The 17,735-nt window shown below is 45.1% G+C and overlaps 1 protein-coding gene across 3 annotated transcripts; it reads left to right on the forward strand.

Moving 5' to 3' along the window:
- The first annotated feature begins 2,252 nt into the window (after positions 1–2,252).
- LOC140489246 (uncharacterized) lies at positions 2,253–16,127 on the forward strand. Of its 3 annotated transcripts, none has more exons than XM_072588583.1 (5): positions 2,253–2,607; positions 5,287–5,419; positions 5,623–6,554; positions 13,644–13,705; positions 15,985–16,127. In XM_072588583.1, the coding sequence occupies exons 1-4, from the start codon at positions 2,368–2,370 to the stop codon at positions 13,659–13,661; spliced, it is 1,323 nt and encodes a 440-aa protein (XP_072444684.1). In that variant the 5' UTR covers positions 2,253–2,367; the 3' UTR covers positions 13,662–13,705; positions 15,985–16,127. The 3 variants fall into 3 exon arrangements, with proteins under 3 accessions (XP_072444684.1, XP_072444683.1, XP_072444685.1); XM_072588582.1 differs by having other exon boundaries at positions 2,254–2,607; positions 5,287–5,515; XM_072588584.1 differs by having other exon boundaries at positions 2,473–2,607; positions 5,253–5,515.
- Positions 16,128–17,735: the final 1,608 nt, after the last annotated feature.

The following is a 17,735-nucleotide window of genomic DNA, read 5'->3' on the forward strand; positions in this document are numbered from 1 at the left end:
TGTTAAACATAATGTGAGGTTAGAGTAAGTAATGGTTATGGTCATGTTAAGGACGTTTAAGGTAAGTTTGTGAATATCATCAACACACATGCTTCTTGTTGCCTTAAGTGTGAATTACTTCCAGGATCTCACATTGTCCAGACTGCTGTGCAGATGTCAAAAGCAGGACCTGAGAAAAGTGTTGCAGAAAGAGGCTAACAATCTTAGGTCATCCCTTCAGTTTTAGGGTTAGGCTCTGTGGACTTTCTAATAGAAGTTATCACATGTATTCTCACTGTTCATGTACTGGATTCACTGTACATTTACCATCATCTGAGGTTACCTCAGAGTACAACAGGACCTTGATCAGATGGGCCAAGGAGTGGCAGATGGAGTTTAATTTAGATAAATGTGAGATGCTGCATTTTGGAAAGGCAAATCAGGGCAGGACTTATACACTGAATGGTAAGGTACTGGGGAGTGTTGCTGAACAAACAGACCTTGGAGTGAATGTCCATAGTTCCTTGAACGTGGAGTCGCAGGTAAATAGGATGTTGAAGAAGTCATTTGGTATGCTTACCTTTATCATCAAGTATAGGCATTGGGAGGTCAGATTTTGGCTGTACATTGGTTTGGTCAATTTTGGAATACTGCGTTCAATTCTGGTCTCTCTGCGAAAGGAAGGATATTGTGAAACTTGAAAGGGTTCAGACAAGATTTACAAGGATGTTGCCAGGATTGGAGGGTTTGAGTTATAGGAAGAGGCTGAATAGGCTGGGGCTGTTTTCCCTGGAGCATTGCAAGTTGAGGAGGGACCTTATAGAGGTTTATAAAATTATGAGGGCATGGATAGGGTAAATAGCCAAGACAAGAAGGGCAATATTTTCATGCAGAGTTTGGTGCATGTATGGAATTAGTTGCCAGAGGAAGTGTTGGAGGTTGGTAAAATTGCAACAGGTAAAGGGCATCTAGATTGATATATGAACAGGAAGGGCTTGGAGGGACATGGACCAAATAGGACTATTTAGGATATCTGGTGGGCATGGACAAGTCGAATCAAGGGTCTGTTTCCATTCTGTGTGTCTCTATGACTTTGTTCCATTTAAGTTACCTCGTGCAAAAGAATGACGACAGAAGGGCAGGCAGGAACACGTTTACCTAAATGTAATCCGTTTGAATGCATTTTAAAAACATTTGCACCGTGTCCGGAAAAGTTGGCGATAAACAGATGCGAAAATGATTTTTTTTTTGTTGTTTGTTAGTTTTAGTTTTGCGAATGGAGGGTGGCGGGGGGATGGTGAAGCGGATCTGTCATTCTCTCCTTGGTTACCCCTGCTGGCTATGTTTGAATTCCAGGGCCCGAGGATGCCAGCAATTCCCCATCTCCAACTGAGGGCATTTGGTGCGAGAGCTGCGGATCCCTCGACCTGTTTCTTTCCTGGCGTTGGCTGTAATTTCCACCCTATTTCAGCTGGCGGCCGTGCTGTACATCTTGCAGCTCAAGAAAGGTGCATTTCTTAATATAATATAAAAAAAATAAAATTTGCATTGTAACAGGTGGGCTCTGTCGTGGGAGATACACTGCAGGATGCTGGGGTTGCTGCCAATAATATATTTTTTTTAGGAGAAAGTGGGGACTGCAGATGCTGGAGATCGGAGCTGAAAAATGTTTTGCTGGAAAAGTGCAGCAGGTCAGGCAGCATCCGAGGAGCAGGAGAATCGACGTTTCGGGCATGAGTTTATAAAATCATAAGGGCGTGGATAGGGTAAATAGCCAAGACAAGAAGGGCAATATTTTCATGCAGAGTTTGGTGCATGTATGCAATTAGCTGCTCATGCCCGAAACAATGATAATTTTTAACCTATTCCCCCCCCCCCCCCACCCCGTGCAGAAGATGTTTTTGTACACCCCCAAAGCAGATAAGACTTTAACCTGGTGTCTCGGGTCCAGGGTAGAGATGCAACCAAAGCACTCAAGACGCCCCCTCCCAAAATGGGGATACCTTCAGAAGTCAGGATGGCTTTATCATTTGTTGCATTTTAATTTCTGAACAGGGACACAGAGAGAGAGAGAGAGAGAGAGAAGGGGGGGTGGGCTGTCTGTCAGCTTTGAGTTCCAGCACCCGGTCCTTTCCCTCCCGGGAGCGGGGGGGCTCTCCGCTGCAGCTCGGGGCGGATTTTAACCGCAGAAACTGCACTTTGTTTCACTCCCACCCCCCGTCCAGCCGACCGCCCCCCCCCCCCCCCCACCTTTTCCTGCCCTTCCCTCTGTTTCAGCGCAATTTCCGGGATGTGGTTGCGTCCTTCCGAACCCCCCCCCGCCCAACCTCCCTCCAGGGTCAGGCTGAAGCCGAACCTTGGCACCTTGGCTGCTTTACCTGCCCGGCCATGGCGGCCCGGAGGGGTAAGGTGGCCCGCCGGTTCTCAGGCACCTCCCTGGGGGTGCTGGCGGCGGCGGTCAGAGCCAGGGCCGGAGTGCTTTTCCCCCGCTCCGGGAAGAAGGTGCCCAGCAGCCTGTCCAAGAGAGCGTGGCTGGAAGTGGCCGAGGAGGTCAGCAGGCTGAGCATCACCCCGAGGACCTGGATCCAGTGCAGGAAGAGATTCAATGATCTCACTCGTTCGGCCAGGGTAAGTAAAAAACAAAAAAATTCAAATATGTTGTGTGTGTGTGTGTGTGCTGGAGAAACTCAGCAAGTCAGGCGGCAGATGCAGAAAACAGGTTTGAAGTTCAGTTCAGAACCCATCAAGCTCTCCCATACACTAGTCTACAGACAGTTACAGTGCAGCAAGATGCCATTCTGCCCATCTTGTCTGCAAGTGTCCGCAACCAGCCACCCATTTTTATCCTCACTTTCCATCGCCGAGAGTTTTGTAGGTGCAGCCTTTTTGAAGTGGCTGAGGGCTTCCATTGTCAACTGCCAAACTGGGAACAAATTCCGAGATCCCCACTCCAGGTGGAAAAGCTTTTCCTCATGTCCCCTTTACTCCTTCCGCTTGACAGATGTACCTGCCAAATGGGTGTTTGGAGATGTGGCTCTAGGATTAGGTTCAGTCAGCCACTCAAGGGGGACCCCAGAATCCCTGACCAGTGACACAGGATGACCTAGGTGGACAAACATAGCCATTCGCGAAGAATTGCTGACGACCCTTTCTCCGATCATCTTCAATCTGGACCCTTTGATAATTGACCTCTCAGCAAGGGGAAACAGGACTTTTCTGATCAGTCTTTCAAATCCATCAACATTGTTAAGTCACCCCTCTCTGTTCGAAGGAAACAGTCGTACCTGATGACTGCAATTTCCATGTCCTGCTATGATGTAACAAGTCAAACACCCAGGACCCAGACCTTCATGTGGCAGCTTGTGGACAAGTAACTGCCCTGCAGCATTCCCCTCTATTCCCTCCTCCCCCCACTCCCAAACTGATAATTAGAGGCAAGAAATAAATTCTGGCCTAACCTACAACACCCATGTCCTTGAATGAATGAAAGCGAAACCTTTCCCGCTCACTGAGTACACATGCAAACCATTACTAGACGTATGTTTCACATCTAGGAACACATGCAGGCCATTCAGCCCCACACGCTTGTTCTGCCATTCAGTGAGGTCATTACTGTCCTGATCTTAACTCAGCAACTGTGTGTTGAACTCATTCCTGGAATGTTGGCATCCAGCATATTTTGCCCAACTCTAATTGGTCTAGAACTGAGGGCCTGGCCATTTGATCTAACCACATTGCTGTGGGTCTAGAATCACATCGAGGCCAGACAGAGTAAGGACAGCAGATTTCCTTCTCTACAGGACATTAGTGAACCAGACGTGTTTCTTTCACAAATATCAATTAATTGTTCTTGATTCCACATTTATTGAATTTAAATTCCACCAGTGGCTGTGGTGGGATTTTAATCTATGTCTCTCATTACAAGTCCACTTACACTGCATCAGTGACTCTAGTGTTTTTTTACTAGATCTTCAAACTTCTACTACCGCGTGCAGAAGTGTTACCTAATTTCTCTCCTGTAAAGTTTTGGCCCTAAGGCTGTGTTTTTCATCCCAAAGTTGCCCTTTGACCAATGGGACATGTTCTTCTCCATCCACTCTATTATTTCCTTTCAAAGTCATGAAATAAAACTACAGACAAATCTTGTTCCTGCACCTCTCCTCATGACTCTTCCTCAGCTGACAATTGCAACGACCCCAGTTCATTCAAGACAGCTGACCTTTCACTGATAAATGTCTCAAACTATATCTTCCTCATCAAAAGGCAGGAGGCGATCTGGGACTTTGCATGAAAATTATTGAATCCCAGCTTTCATCCCCCCAGCACTCTGCAGACAAGATCAAGAACTAATACACAATGTGACAGATCAGTCCCCTTCTTTATATAAATCATATATAGTGTTAAAATGACTACAAATGTGATGAAGTGGGCGCAAGTGAGGACTGCAGATGCTGGAGATTAGAGTCGAGAGTGTGAACACTTTGAGCAAAATTCTCAGTGATTCCTGATGAAGGGCTTTATCCCGAAACGTCCATTTTCCTGCTCCTCAGGTGCTGCCTGACTGCTGTGCTTTTCCAGCACCACACAATCGACTACGAATTTAATGAACTTCACCTGACAACATATGATGCATCAAACTTAACAGAAGATGCATAGAACCGTAGAAATGATACAGCACAGAAGGGGACTATTTGGTCCACCTTGTCCATGCTGACCCAGAGACAAGGTCAGAAGTCACACATCACCAGGTTACAGACCAATAGGTTTATTTGAAATCACAAGCTTTCAGAGTGCCTGGTGTCGTGTCAGAAGTCACACACATCAGGTTATAGTCAAGATTAGAGTGGTGCTGGAAAAGCACAGCAGGTCAGGCAGCATCCGAGGAGCGGGGAAATAGACGTCTCGTGCAAAAGCCCTTCATTAGGAATGAGGCAGGGAGCCTCCGGGGTGGAGAGAGAAATAGTCCAACAGGTTTATTTAAAATCACCAAACTTTCAGACTGCCTGGTGTTGTATGTCTCCTGACCTTGTCGACCCCAGTCCAACACAGGCTCCTCCACAACATGACCCAGAGACACTCAGGTGTTTTTTTCCCTAATCCCACTTTCCTGCACATAGCCCTGCAGCTCACAACACTTAGGGTGCAGATCCAGGTCCTGTGAATGGCAGGTTTTAAAATTCTATAAATGTATTGTTTTCATAATGGTATTATCTGGGTCTTCATGTCTGTTAACAATAATTACTTGTTTTACTTGTCTCATGATGATCTTTCAGGTAATTCGTCTACCTCACTCCTTCTGATCTGCAGGAAAAGGCAGCGCACAACATGAGGGAGAGGAGCAGGTTGGGTGGGGGCACAACTGATGTTGTAGCTCTCACCCCTGTGGAGCAATCAGCGATGGACATCAGCGGGATACCGCGGGAGATCAGCATCGGAGACGGTGAGGCCGGCGGTTTCTCCAAGCACGGCGACTGCTTCACCATCGTGCCCCTTCACACGGCCCAGGCAATTCCAGTCAGCATCAAGGCCTCGCCCAGTACGGCCAAAGCCTCTCAATCTGCAAGCGCTAGCCTTTTAACCCCCCAGAATTCCTTCCCACCCCTGACTCTTGCCCCGTTTCTCTTCTTTTTCTCTCTCCCGCAGGTCCTCGGGAGGTTTTCCAAGAGGAGCCTTCGGTGGAAGACAGACCCGCAGCCTCCCCCGCGAGCGCGGAGCTGGCCGAGCCCGGGCCGGGCCTGAGTGAGGCCCAGGGCCCGGCTCCGCTCGGCGGGACCGAGCGGAAACCGGAGGCCCCGGGTCAGGGCCTGGGTTCGGAGGTGTCGCGCCGGCGGGCCTTACCTTTCCCCGGTGCCGCCGAGTGGGACGACCCGCGGGACCCGGCCATCAAACGGAAGATGCTGGAAGCTCACCACCGGCTGTACCAGGTGTTGGAGGGCCTGCCGAAGACACTGAGCGCCATGTCCGAGAGCATGGAGGAGTCCACCTCTGCCATGTGCAGGGTGGTGTCGCACGTGGTTTCCACTCTGCAGTCCACCCTGGCAAGCTCGAGCACCCCCCGGGAGAGTGCGGTGGCAGAGCCCCCTCAGCCGGAGACCCCCTCGCCCACCCTCGAGGCTCTGATCGAAGCTCAAACGGCTGCCGTCCAGGCACTGGGCACCAACGTTTGCTCGGCCCTGGAGAGGCTGACGGGTCGGCTGGACACCCTGGTGGACCGCGTCGACTGGGGCTTCGAGACGGTCTCCCACCTCCTGCGGTGCGCCCTGCCGCTGGCGGGCGGGAGCGAGGAGGCGGAGCCCAGCGAGGGCGGCGGCGACGACGCGAGCGGGCAGGCGAGCTTCGCCCTCACTCGCGGCGCCTGCCCACCTTTCCCGCCGAGCCCTCCGCCTCGCGCTGCTCAGCCGAAGCTGCCGAATGGTCAGCTGAGCCAGGGGGCGCTAGCGGCTGGCCTCGCGGCGCTCCCGCCCCAGGGCCCGGCCCTGCGAGCGCGCGCCCCCAGGAGCCAACGGTCGCAACCGTCGCAGGAGCCGCCCGCTGTTTCCTGCCTCACTGGAGAAACGTCTCGTCGGAGTGGCAAAGTGAGTAAGCCTTGCCATTTTGAAAATAAATCAGATCAAGTTACATCCAGATTTAGGGAGCATGGAAACAGGCCCAACCCGTCCATTGGCGCCAGGGTTTGTGACTTTTCCATTCATTATAATGTGCAGTGCTTTCTGGAAGCAGCTGAGAACTGGCCTTGCCCCTTACAAACTCCACTTCCCAGCCCCTAGCCTTGCTTCATTAAACCCAAAAAACTGCGGATTCCGAAACAAAAAAAGAAACCAGAGTGAGTTTTGAGAAGATTTGTCGCTCAGGTTGAGGTTCTGGATGTAAGTTTGCTCGCTGAGCTGGAGGGTTCATTTTCAGATGTTTCGTCACCGTCCAAGGTAACACCTTTAAGTGGGCTGAAGGGCTTCGTCCGGAGGCTCACCAAAGATGTTACGTCGATGACGTAACCGAAGACGAAACGTCTGAAAGTGAACCTTTCAGCTCAGCGAGCAAACCTACATCCAGAACAAAAACAAATCAAGATTTGGAGGTGCTGGTGTTGGACTGGGGTGTACAAAGTTGAAAATCACACAACACCAGGTTATAGTCCAACAGGTTTACTTGGTACCACCTGATGATAGAACCACACTTCGAAAGCTAGTGTGCTTCCAATTAAACCTGTTGGACTATAACCTGGTGTTGTGTGATTTTTAACTAAAACCAAAACAGAAATTAGAGCCCAGCTGGTTACAACTGAGTCTGGGTTGGGGCCAGTTTTAATGAAGCAAGCTGCTGGAAAAGCTCAGCAGGTCTGCGGCAGCATCTGCGGAGAGAAATCAGAGTTAACTTTCGGGTCCTCCAGTTCTGAGGAAGGGTCACTGGACCCAAAATCTTTAACTCTGATTTCTCACCAAGGATGCCACAGCAGATCTTAATTGATTAGATTATCTACAGTATGGAAACAGGCTCTTCGGCCCAACAAGTCCATACCGACCCCTCCGAAGAGTAACCCACCCAGACCCATTCCCCATATGTACCCCTGACTAATGCACCTAACACTATGGGAAACTTAGCACGGCTAATTCACCCTGACCTGCACATCTTTGGACTGTGGGAGGAAACCGGAGCATTCAGAGGAAACCTACACAGACACGGGGAGAATGTGCAAACTTCACACAGACGGCGCCCGTGGCTGGAATTGAACCCAGGTCCCTGGAGCTGTGAGGCAGTAGTGCTAACCACTGAGCCACCGTGCTGCCCCCTGCTGAGCTTTCCCAGCAATTTGCTGAATTAAAGCTTGTCCCCACCCAGACTCAAATATAACCAGCAGGGCTGCTGTCCCACCTCACCAGGGGGACTCGAGATGGACTTATAAATGCTTCTCGAAATCTCTGCTGCTCCCACTTTGTGTAACAGCGTGCAAGCTTGTATGACATTTTGGGTGCTGCCGGAATGTTCTCCGTGTCAGGGTGAACCCATTATTACTATTTCAAAGTTGAGGACGTCAGCTTCTACATTATGCAGAGGGCTGAGACACTTGGGAACATCTGTTGTAACATTTTAGATAGATTGAGATTGCTGGAAGTGCACGAGAGGTTCAACAGAGTAAGGTTTAGAAACATAGTAAGTAGAAACCATTTGGCCCCTTGAGCCTGTTCCTTCATTCAGTATTTTCATGATATATCCCTATCCACTACCTCAAAAACATATTCTCACATCTTCCCTTTGATGTCTTCAATCTATCCATTTCTTAAATATGCCCAGTGCCTTTACACCTAAGGAAGCTGTGAATTCAACAGATCCACCACTGTCTTAATGAGAAAATAATCTATTCTGTACCCTGAAACTATGATGAGCAGGAGAATCGACGTTTCGGGCATAAGCCCTTCTTCAGGAAGAAGGGCTTATGCCCGAAACATCGATTCTCCTGCTCCTTGGATGCTGCCTGACCTGCTGCGCTTTTCCAGCAGCACATTTTCAGCTCTGATCTCCAGCATCTGCAGTCCTCACTTTCTCCTGAAACCATGATCCCTTGTTTTAGGCTTCTAGCCAATTCCAATCTATCCAGACCTGTTGGAGTTTTATATGTTTCAATGAGATCCATTATCATTCTTTTAAACTCTAGTGAATACAGGCTTGGTCAAACCAATCTCTGCTCATGTGACAATCCTACCATCCCAGATATCAGTCTAGTGAATCTTTGCTATACTCCCTCAATAGCAAGTATAGTTTTTTTTAGATGGAGACTAAAAGAGCACATGATACTCTACATCTGGTCTCATCAAGGCCCTGAACAGCTGACATTGCTGCTTCTGTACTGAATCTCTTGCAATGAGGGCCAACTTACCAGTTGCCTTTGTTATGGCTTGCTGCCCCTGTTTGCTTGCTTTCAGTGACTGGGTAGCCTGATCTGTTTATATATCATCATTTCCCAATCTGTCTCCATTTAAATAATATTCTACCATTCTATTTTTCCTTCCAAAGTGGACAACTTCACATTTAGCCATGTTACACTGTATCTGCACACATTTGCCGACTTACTGAATGTGTCTTAATTGCCTTGAAACCACTTTATTCCCTTCTCACCGCTGACAACTCCACCCAATTTTGTGTTGTCTGCAAACTTGGAAAATGTTACATAGAATTCCCTCATTCAAATTGTTGATATATTTTGTGAATACCTGGGCTCAAATACTGATCTCTGTGGAACTCGCGTTTCACTTTGAAAAGGAGTTATTTATTTGGGCTCCTTGTTTCCTGTTTGCTGACCAATTCTCAGTCCATGCTAGTATATTATTCCCAATTCCACGTGCCACATCCTTGCACACTAACCCCTTATGTGGGACTTCAACAAAAGCCTTTTGAAAATGCACCACATGTACTGATTCTATAATAAGAAGCATTGTCAGTGGGATTCAGAGATGTACGAGAGGTGAACACAATAGATTTCAAACCCATTGCGGTAACCACGTGCCGATCGCAACAAGCCCTGGCAACTGGTTTCTGATAAATCCCATCAGATCCTTCTGGAAGGAGGCAGTTTGCTCCACTGTGTCTATGCAGAATCCTTGGTAGAACACTACTGAGTGCATGAGAGCATTTGCACAGTCCCACTGAAGTCTTTGCACTATGCCATTGGAGCCTCATCTTTCTCTGTTGACTCAAGTTTCTGCCATTTTCTCATTCTGTTTAGATCTGTTTTCTAAACATTTAATATTCATTGCGCTCCTTAAATCTTAAATTGGTTGCCAGCATAATTCATAGCCCACTTAGAATTAGTTAACAAATACTGTCCAATCACCAACTCTTATTTAATGTTGGACTCTGTTTTTTGATTATTGCAAGTGTAAACTGGCTTTGTGTAGTCAGTAACTTGATGATACCAGAATGTTTTTCAAATTGACTAAAGGTATGCTCTGGGTTTCATGGTTAAGACGATTCTGAACTCTGGTTAGCATAGGACAAAATCTTAAAGAATCTCAAGACTCCTGGACAGTGACCTACCCCATATGCTTCATTTTGGGAAGCAGAGAAAGGAATGCCTTGTACGTTGTTGGATGTAGAGTTTTCAGTTTGGGAATAGGCCGGGTGCTATTTTTAAACCACAGTTGAATTGGCTTTAAAAAGAGGTTATGTTCAGCACATTTCCAAGTCAGTTGATATAAAACCTGACATGAGCCAGCTCAAATTGCACAGCAATTCAAAAAGTAATGTTTTTCAAGACATTTTGCTTTTGAAAATGTTCCCTGATGTGTTTCAGGTAGAACCAAACTTGATTATTGCTTGAAAAAAACGCATTTTGTCCAAGTTTCATCTGACACCAACCAGGACAGTTACAAAAAAATACCAGCACACAGGGGAACAACATTTTGTCCTGAATGAGAAGAGCTGATTGGTGGGCAAGTGGGCTCTAATTGGTGAAGGCTTTGCCATGGAGAATGCATCAACTGGTATTAATTGACAATTAGCTGCCAAGATTTGATTAAATTTCAACCAGGCACTTTGATTGGTCAAGACATTGCCTTACATAATGAGCCAGAAAATGATATTCTGATCATATGAAAGTTGAAACCGGTGCAGTGTGTGATTGTCTTCTTCCTGTTTGCAAAGAACAGGGCCGCGTGTATGAATGTATGTTTGAGTGTATATAGCATCTAATATTTACATGTGCGTCCACTGTGAGCTGACTGGCAATCTTAACTTGGTTGCCAGTGTCATTCGTAGCACGCTTAGAATTATTTAGCAAATATTGTCGAATCACTGAATCTTGTTTAATGTTGAACTTTCTGTTTTTTGAGTTTTGTAAGCAAAGGCTAGTTGGGTGTGGTCAGTAACTTATCACTTGCAAACAGTAGAAGGGATAGGATGTTTGATATAATCCAATATCTTTGTGATTTATAGACTATATACCTAGTATCACATTGGCACTGAATTTTACATCATGTAACTCGGTTATGTGGTAGGCAGAATGGTTTTATTTGCTTGATTGCAGCCTCTTGTTAATGCCAAACACTACTTTTGCTGCTACTGCATAGTGGCAGCAAACAATCCTCCTTAGCTGCGCACACAAGCAGATGCTCCCAATAGTCCACACTTGCCAAATGGCATGCCAGCATATTAACTTACGGTATTTCCAGCCACTGCCATGCAGAGACTTTGGAGGTCTGCACAGCAGCTGGAGAAGTTAGCAGGAATGCAGTTAGCAGCATGAAACGGTTAGTTTCACCTGTTGGTCAACGATTTGAGATATCTTACCCTTCCAAGGTTACCTCAGGTCCTTTCAGAACTGAAAGTTGCAGCCTTAGGCTGATTCAAATGTTTTTATGATATATGGAGAAAATTGATCAGATCAGGGTAGACTTTATCCCAGAACATGTGCCTTTTTCAGCATTAAGCTTACATGGTGAACAAATGGCTCATTTTCTATTTTCAAGATTACTGATCAGGCCAAAGTTTGTGAGAAGATTTGTAGCTCGGGTGCTCGTTGTTGTGGTTCTGTTCGCCGAGCTGGGAATTTGTGTTGCAGACGTTTCGTCCCCTGTCTAGGTGACATCCTCAGTGCTTGGGACAGCTGGAACTGATAACCGGAAGCGGCAGATTCAAACCACTACGAATGCCGGAGGAAAGTTCACAGAAGCGCTTCACAGGAGGCTCCCAAGCACTGAGGATGTCACCTAGACAGGGGACGAAACGTCTGCAACACAAATTCCCAGCTCGGCGAACAGAACCACAACACTAATAAGGCCAATTTTATAGCATGTGGAACTGTAGGAATTTTAACACATGCTGGCCCATGAAGATAGACCTGTTACCCAGCAGTAAAGAAACAGCAGCAGATTTCTCAATTTGCACGTCATGGAAAGGCAGCTCATTTGACTGCTGCAAAGCAATTCGATTGCAGAAAGGAGACCGTTGAGACATGCAAAGAGATTCTTGCATGCAGCTGCAGCTATTCCAATGTAGCAAATGTGTCGTGTACATATCAGAAATATGCAAGGGATAGGAGTTTAGTGTCTATCCATCCAAGACATTTTTTCTCATGGAATCAAACAAAGGTGTTTCTGAGTACAGGGTCTCGTGGGCATCCCATTGCAACACCCTCTATTTGGACATAGATGGGAGTCTTTAAAACTGAGCACAACTGCTTAAACTGCTGAGTTTATAAGTTCAATGAACTGATCCACAAATTATGAAATGCAATTCTGCAATTGGATATCATTCACCAAATAATCCTGAGTGTGCCACGATGTACGCTGACACTACTTTGAGATTGCCAGTCAGATTCACAATGAGGTGCATTTGCATGTACTATGAGTGAGTTATAGCAAGGCGCTGATTCTTGAGTATGTACAGAGACTGTGTCTCTTTGACTTTAACACAATAGGCAACAGCCATTCACTGGTTCATTCCTATGACAATGTTATGACCAGACATAGTCAACTTGCTTGGTTTGAATTTAAACAAAGCTTAGTAGTTAACTGCGAGTTACCATTAACTAATATATTCTCTATGGAAATGCCTCTACCAGTCAGTGTCCACTGTCCAATCATTCAGCATTGTCTTCTTGGAAAATGTTATTGCCCTTTGTTTTGGTATTTCTTGTGAATATCTTGACGAATTCAAGATGAAAAGCTTTGACAAAATGTGTTTCAAAAATATTCCAATTTAAGAGTGCCACCTTCTCTGACTAATACAACTGAAGATGGGTTTATCACATAAGAATGGTATTTGTAAATTACTGTCAACCACAACGTGTGGTTAACCCAATTTTAAATGACCATAAATGACTTCAGAAGTCCAGTGTAAAAACACTCAGCTCCTGGTCCGCTGAGTCCTCACTTGGAGTTTAGTTGGGATCAGAATTGAAGTTAAAAGGTAAGTGACCATGCAGCCTCCCACTTAATTATTGTATGTTAAGTGCCAACTCTCCTCCTTGAATGTGGTAGCCTGCCCACCATCCATTCAAAGTTTAAGCCAATAGTGGCCATGTGGGAGGTCAAGGGTTTGCGTTTTTAAGACTTAAACCAACTTTTCTTTTGGTCAAAAGTCCCCAGTGAGTCGTAAGTCTTTCAGAACAAGAGGTGAAATATTGCTGCAATTTCATTCAAACCATTTGTTACCACTTCCAGAATAATTTTTTTATTTTAGCCCTACCTTATCACTTGCTTATGTCTCACACCATCTTAACATCGATCCTGCTTGCTCTACCCTAATCTAGACCTTGTTGTTTCTCTCTGTGCCACACCTGCATTTTTGTACTTGGTGCTTTTCTTTGTTTCGTCTCAAACATCTTCTAGTTCCGAACATAGGTTATCAATCTGAATTAGCCGAAAGTGAGGACTGCAAATGCTGGAGGTTAGAGTCAAGTGTGGTGCTGGAAAAGCACAGCAAGTCAGGCAGTATCCGAGGAGCAGAAGAATCGGATGTTTCAAGAAAAAGTCTATCTGAATTGTTAACTCTGTTCCTCTCTCTACAGAAAGCCATTTAACCTGAGTGTTTCAGACATTTCCTGTTCGTATTTCAAATTTCCTGAATCAGCAGTACTTTGACCTTGTCCTAAGGCACGTGCAAGCTGCATTTTTTTTTAAACAGAATCCCCTTTCTCTCTTTTACAAATTCTTCTTATTTTAATCTATCAGGTTGGGCTCTCGCATTGACCAGGGACCAGGTGACATCAAATAGGAGTGGAATTACTAGTGAGGTAAGGAAGTAATGACTTGCAGCATCAGTCTGTTTATCAAGCACTTGCCACGGTCGCAAGATACTTTCCATGTTGGGAGGTAGTGTGTTATTGTCCATCCATAATGCAGTAACACACACTTTTACACACATCTTATAGCTTGGAGCTATGGTTAGTGAGGGTAGAAACTCCAATAACTGACCAGGAATCTCTCCCACTCTCACTGCCTGCCATTGGTGTGTGTTGGAAGGATTGGCAGCGTGATAGACAAACATTTTGGCCATATTATGAATTAATGTTACTTGGCCTCAGATCTTGGAGTGGGACTCAAACCCAGATATTCTGGTTAAGAGACGGGAACACCACATCACAAGACCTTGCTTTATACCTAATGGATTACACTTTACGTCTAGTCCATTGGCCTATCTAACAACAATGTAGCCTCTAATTTGTACATGACAAGTTCACGGAAACAAATTAGTTAATAATATCTGCCTTACTGACTATCCTGTTTTTGACATTCCTCTTGGAACAACAGCTAGTTAGCAATTTATCATTATAAATGTTTAGTGTCTTCTGTCATCAATAAAATTGACATGTCAAACAGCCAGCTCAAGCAAGAAACTAAATTAAAGCCATGGTTAACTGTTTACTGAGATGAGTTCGGCAGGCATAATTTTATCAAAATTTCTTGACAGAGATGACAGGAAAAGTTATCTGAGTGGAGATTAACATTCCTGGTAAATCCACAAGACCATAAGATATAAGAGCAGAATTAGGCTATTTGGCCCATCAAATGTGCTCTGCCATTGATCATGATATGTTTCTCAACCCAAATCTCCTGCCTTCTCCCCATAACCCTTGAACTCCTTACTAAGCAAGAGTCTGTCTATCTCTGTCTTAAAGACAATCATTGACTTGTCCTCCTCAGGCCTCTGTGGCAATCAATTCCACAGATTCATTACCTCCGGCTGAAAAGATTCCTCCTCATCTAAAACATAGAACAGTACAGCACAGAACAGGCCCTTCAGCCCACGATGTTGTGCCGACCACTGATCCTCATGTATGCACCCTCAAATTTCTGTGACCATATGCATGTCCAGCAGTCTCTTAAATGTCCCCAATGATCTTGCTTCCACAACTGCTGCTGGCAACGCATTCCATGCTCTCACAACTCTCTGTGTAAAGAACTCGCCTCTGACATCCCCTCTATAGTTTCCTCCAACCAGCTTAAAACTATGACCCCTCGTGTTAGCCATTTCTGCCCTGGGAAATGTCTCTGGCTATCGACTCTATCTATGCCTCTCATTATCTTGTATGCCTCAATTGGGTCCCCTCTCCTCCTTTTCTCCAATGAAAATAGTCTGAGCTCAGTCAATCTCACTTCATAAGATAAGCCCTCCATTCCAGGCAGCATCCTGGTAAACCTCCTCTGAACTCTCTCCAAAGCATCTGCATCTTTCCTATAATAGGGCAACCAGAACTGGACACAGTATTCCAAGTGCGGTCTAACCAAAGTTTTATAGAGCTGCAACAAGATCTCACAGCTCTTAAACTCAATCCCCCTGTTAATGAAAGCCAAAGCACCATATGCTTTCTTAACAACCCTGTCCACTTGGGTGGCCATTTTAAGGGATCTATGTACCTGCACACCAAGATCCCTCTGTTCCTCCACACTGCCAAGAATCCTATCCTTAATCCTGTACTCAGCTTTCAAATTCGACCTTCCAAAATGCATCACCTCGCATTTATCCAGGTTGAACTCCATCTGCCATCTCTCAGCCCATCTCTGCATCCTGTCAATGTCCAGCTGCAGCCTACTATAGCCCTGTATACTGTCAACGACACCTCCAACCTTTGTGTCGTCTGCAAACTTGCTGACCCATCCTTCAATCTCCTTATCCAAGTCATTAATAAATGTCTAGATAGACAACTTGCTTGAAGGAAGTGAATTGTCTAGCTTTTGTACTTTGACTTTAGGATAATAAAACTGTTTCAGTTTTTTTATAAATATGCTCCTAAACTGTAACCATAAAAATTTGTTAATAAATAGGAATATCAACCCTGATACTTCCAGGAAGGGAGAGTGGCAGGACTTACATGTGATTGCTTTATTTTGGGAAAGCATTGGTGCCCTGCGGAATCACCTCAAAGGCTTGAGCCTTTCTTCTGAAGTGGTGGGGTGAGCGGAAAGTCAGAAACCAGCAAGAAAAGAAGGGGAACTTCCTGCCTGTGTCCACTTGCCCCAGCTCCCTCTTCCTTCTCTGTTAAGATGAATAATAGGATTTTTCTTTCTACAGAATCATCTGGAGGAGGAAGAGATCCATTATATTGCACTGAACCTATCTCCAACAAATCGAACACGTAGTGCAGCCTGTCACATGGTGTATGCAAAGGTTCGGCAGGAAGCCCTGTTAAAAACAAAACTCATTGCCAACCAGCTGTTCATCAAAGTGACTGAAAACAGAACGCAGTGCAAGCATTTCACCAGTTTTACTGCATTTTTTTTTTGTTCAAAGGTTTTAACGTTATCTTGGCAAGAGGTTAGAATGACGCTGAGCAGATTTTTGTTCACTGACTAGGAAGTGTTGACAATGGCGCTGCAATGCTCATTCAGGTCAAGGAAAGCTTTGTGTTTCAGACATTGGCCTGTGCTTTGTGAGGCTTGGACAAACATTAGGGCTGGTCCCAGTATTCCTGGACTTGGGAGGGAGAAAGAAATCGGCTAATTGCCATTCCCACTGCTGATTGCTACTCCAACATTTACCAGTATCAGTCAGAACAAAACTTGACTCCAACCTTGGATTAGATAGTTTTTGAGGATCTGCTACTCTTGCGTGCCACAACACAGCTGTTTGGTGGAGGCCCATCCTAGCATCACCTGGTGCCCATTATCTGGTGGAGGTGGGTGGGTTAGATGTTTTACTTGCCATTTTGGGTGCCTTCCTTGGCAGGTGGCTCATCTGCAATGTCGCCCACAATTTTGGGAGCAGTAAACTGGAAATTTAGTGCAATCACTCTACCCAAGGAATGATCAACACCTTCAGCTGTGGAGAAAATGAAAGAATGCAGAAAAACAAACAATTGGTCTGAAAATAAAGAAATGTGAGCATGTGGGAACAGTGAAGATGCTGTTTCATTATCATTTAGAAGGGGTCACCTGAGGAAGTTTGTAAAGTTAACAGCACTTAAACCAGGAATTTTTAATCTATATCTTTTTTTAAAAGATGTTCAGAAGCATATTTTGGTTACATACTGATTAGGTTAATATTAATGGAGGTACAGCCATGAAATGTCATTAGGTCTGTAGAATAGACTGTGTTCTTATTGTGAAATAAAGAGAATCACATTGATACTTAAGTATCTGTTCTCTTTTATGGAGATCGAAATCAATGGTCAGTTTAATTCTGTCGTGGGATGTGAGTGTCAATGGCTGGGCCACAATGTCATGCCTAAGAACATAAGCAGTATTGGCTATTCAGCTCCTCGAGTTCACCCTGTCATTCAGTGAGATCTACTTGACACCGTTTTCCTGAACTTATCCCCTTTTCCCTTGATATCGCCCCACTATTTAAGGGAGCAAGAAGGAAAATGGAGAATTACAGTGACAGGAAAAATGCCAGAATCTGTTCTAATGTGATTGACTTTTTAACAGCCTGACTAGCAATGCTCACAACCCATGAAACAATAAAAGAAATGAACAAAGGATATGATAAATACTTGAATATCACTTAGGGTTAGACAAAGTCGGGAGCTTTTTGAAGATGTTACAAAATTGATTAAAGAGAGCCAATTGGCATAGTATGTGCAGATTTTCAGAAATCCTTTGGTAAAGTCCCTCACAGGAAGCTGATTTAAAAATATTAAGGCACATGGGATGGGAGTTAATATACTAGCACAGACTAATGATTGGCAAACATACGTAGTAACAGGCGTGCTCCATTCAATGAGATCATGGCTGATCTGTGGCCTAACTTCACATACTTGTCTTTAGCCCATATCCCTTAATACCTTTGTTTAACAAAAGTTTATCTGTCTCAGATTTAAAATT

The sequence above is a fragment of the Chiloscyllium punctatum genome, chromosome 18 (assembly GCF_047496795.1).
Source record: "Chiloscyllium punctatum isolate Juve2018m chromosome 18, sChiPun1.3, whole genome shotgun sequence".
In the NCBI taxonomy this organism is placed as follows: Eukaryota; Metazoa; Chordata; class Chondrichthyes; order Orectolobiformes; family Hemiscylliidae; genus Chiloscyllium; species Chiloscyllium punctatum.

What these genes read in the sequence shown, in the direction of transcription:
- LOC140489246 (XM_072588582.1), top strand. Translation starts at nt 2,368, where the DNA reads ATGGCGGCCCGGAGGGGTAAGGTGGCCCGCCGGTTCTCAGGCACCTCC. An exon ending in ATCTCACTCGTTCGGCCAGG is followed by an intron (nt 2,608 to 5,286) that starts GTAAGTAAAAAA and finishes TCTGATCTGCAG; the next exon opens with GAAAAGGCAGCGCACAACAT. An exon ending in CAGCATCAAGGCCTCGCCCA is followed by an intron (nt 5,516 to 5,622) that starts GTACGGCCAAAG and finishes TCTCTCCCGCAG; the next exon opens with GTCCTCGGGAGGTTTTCCAA.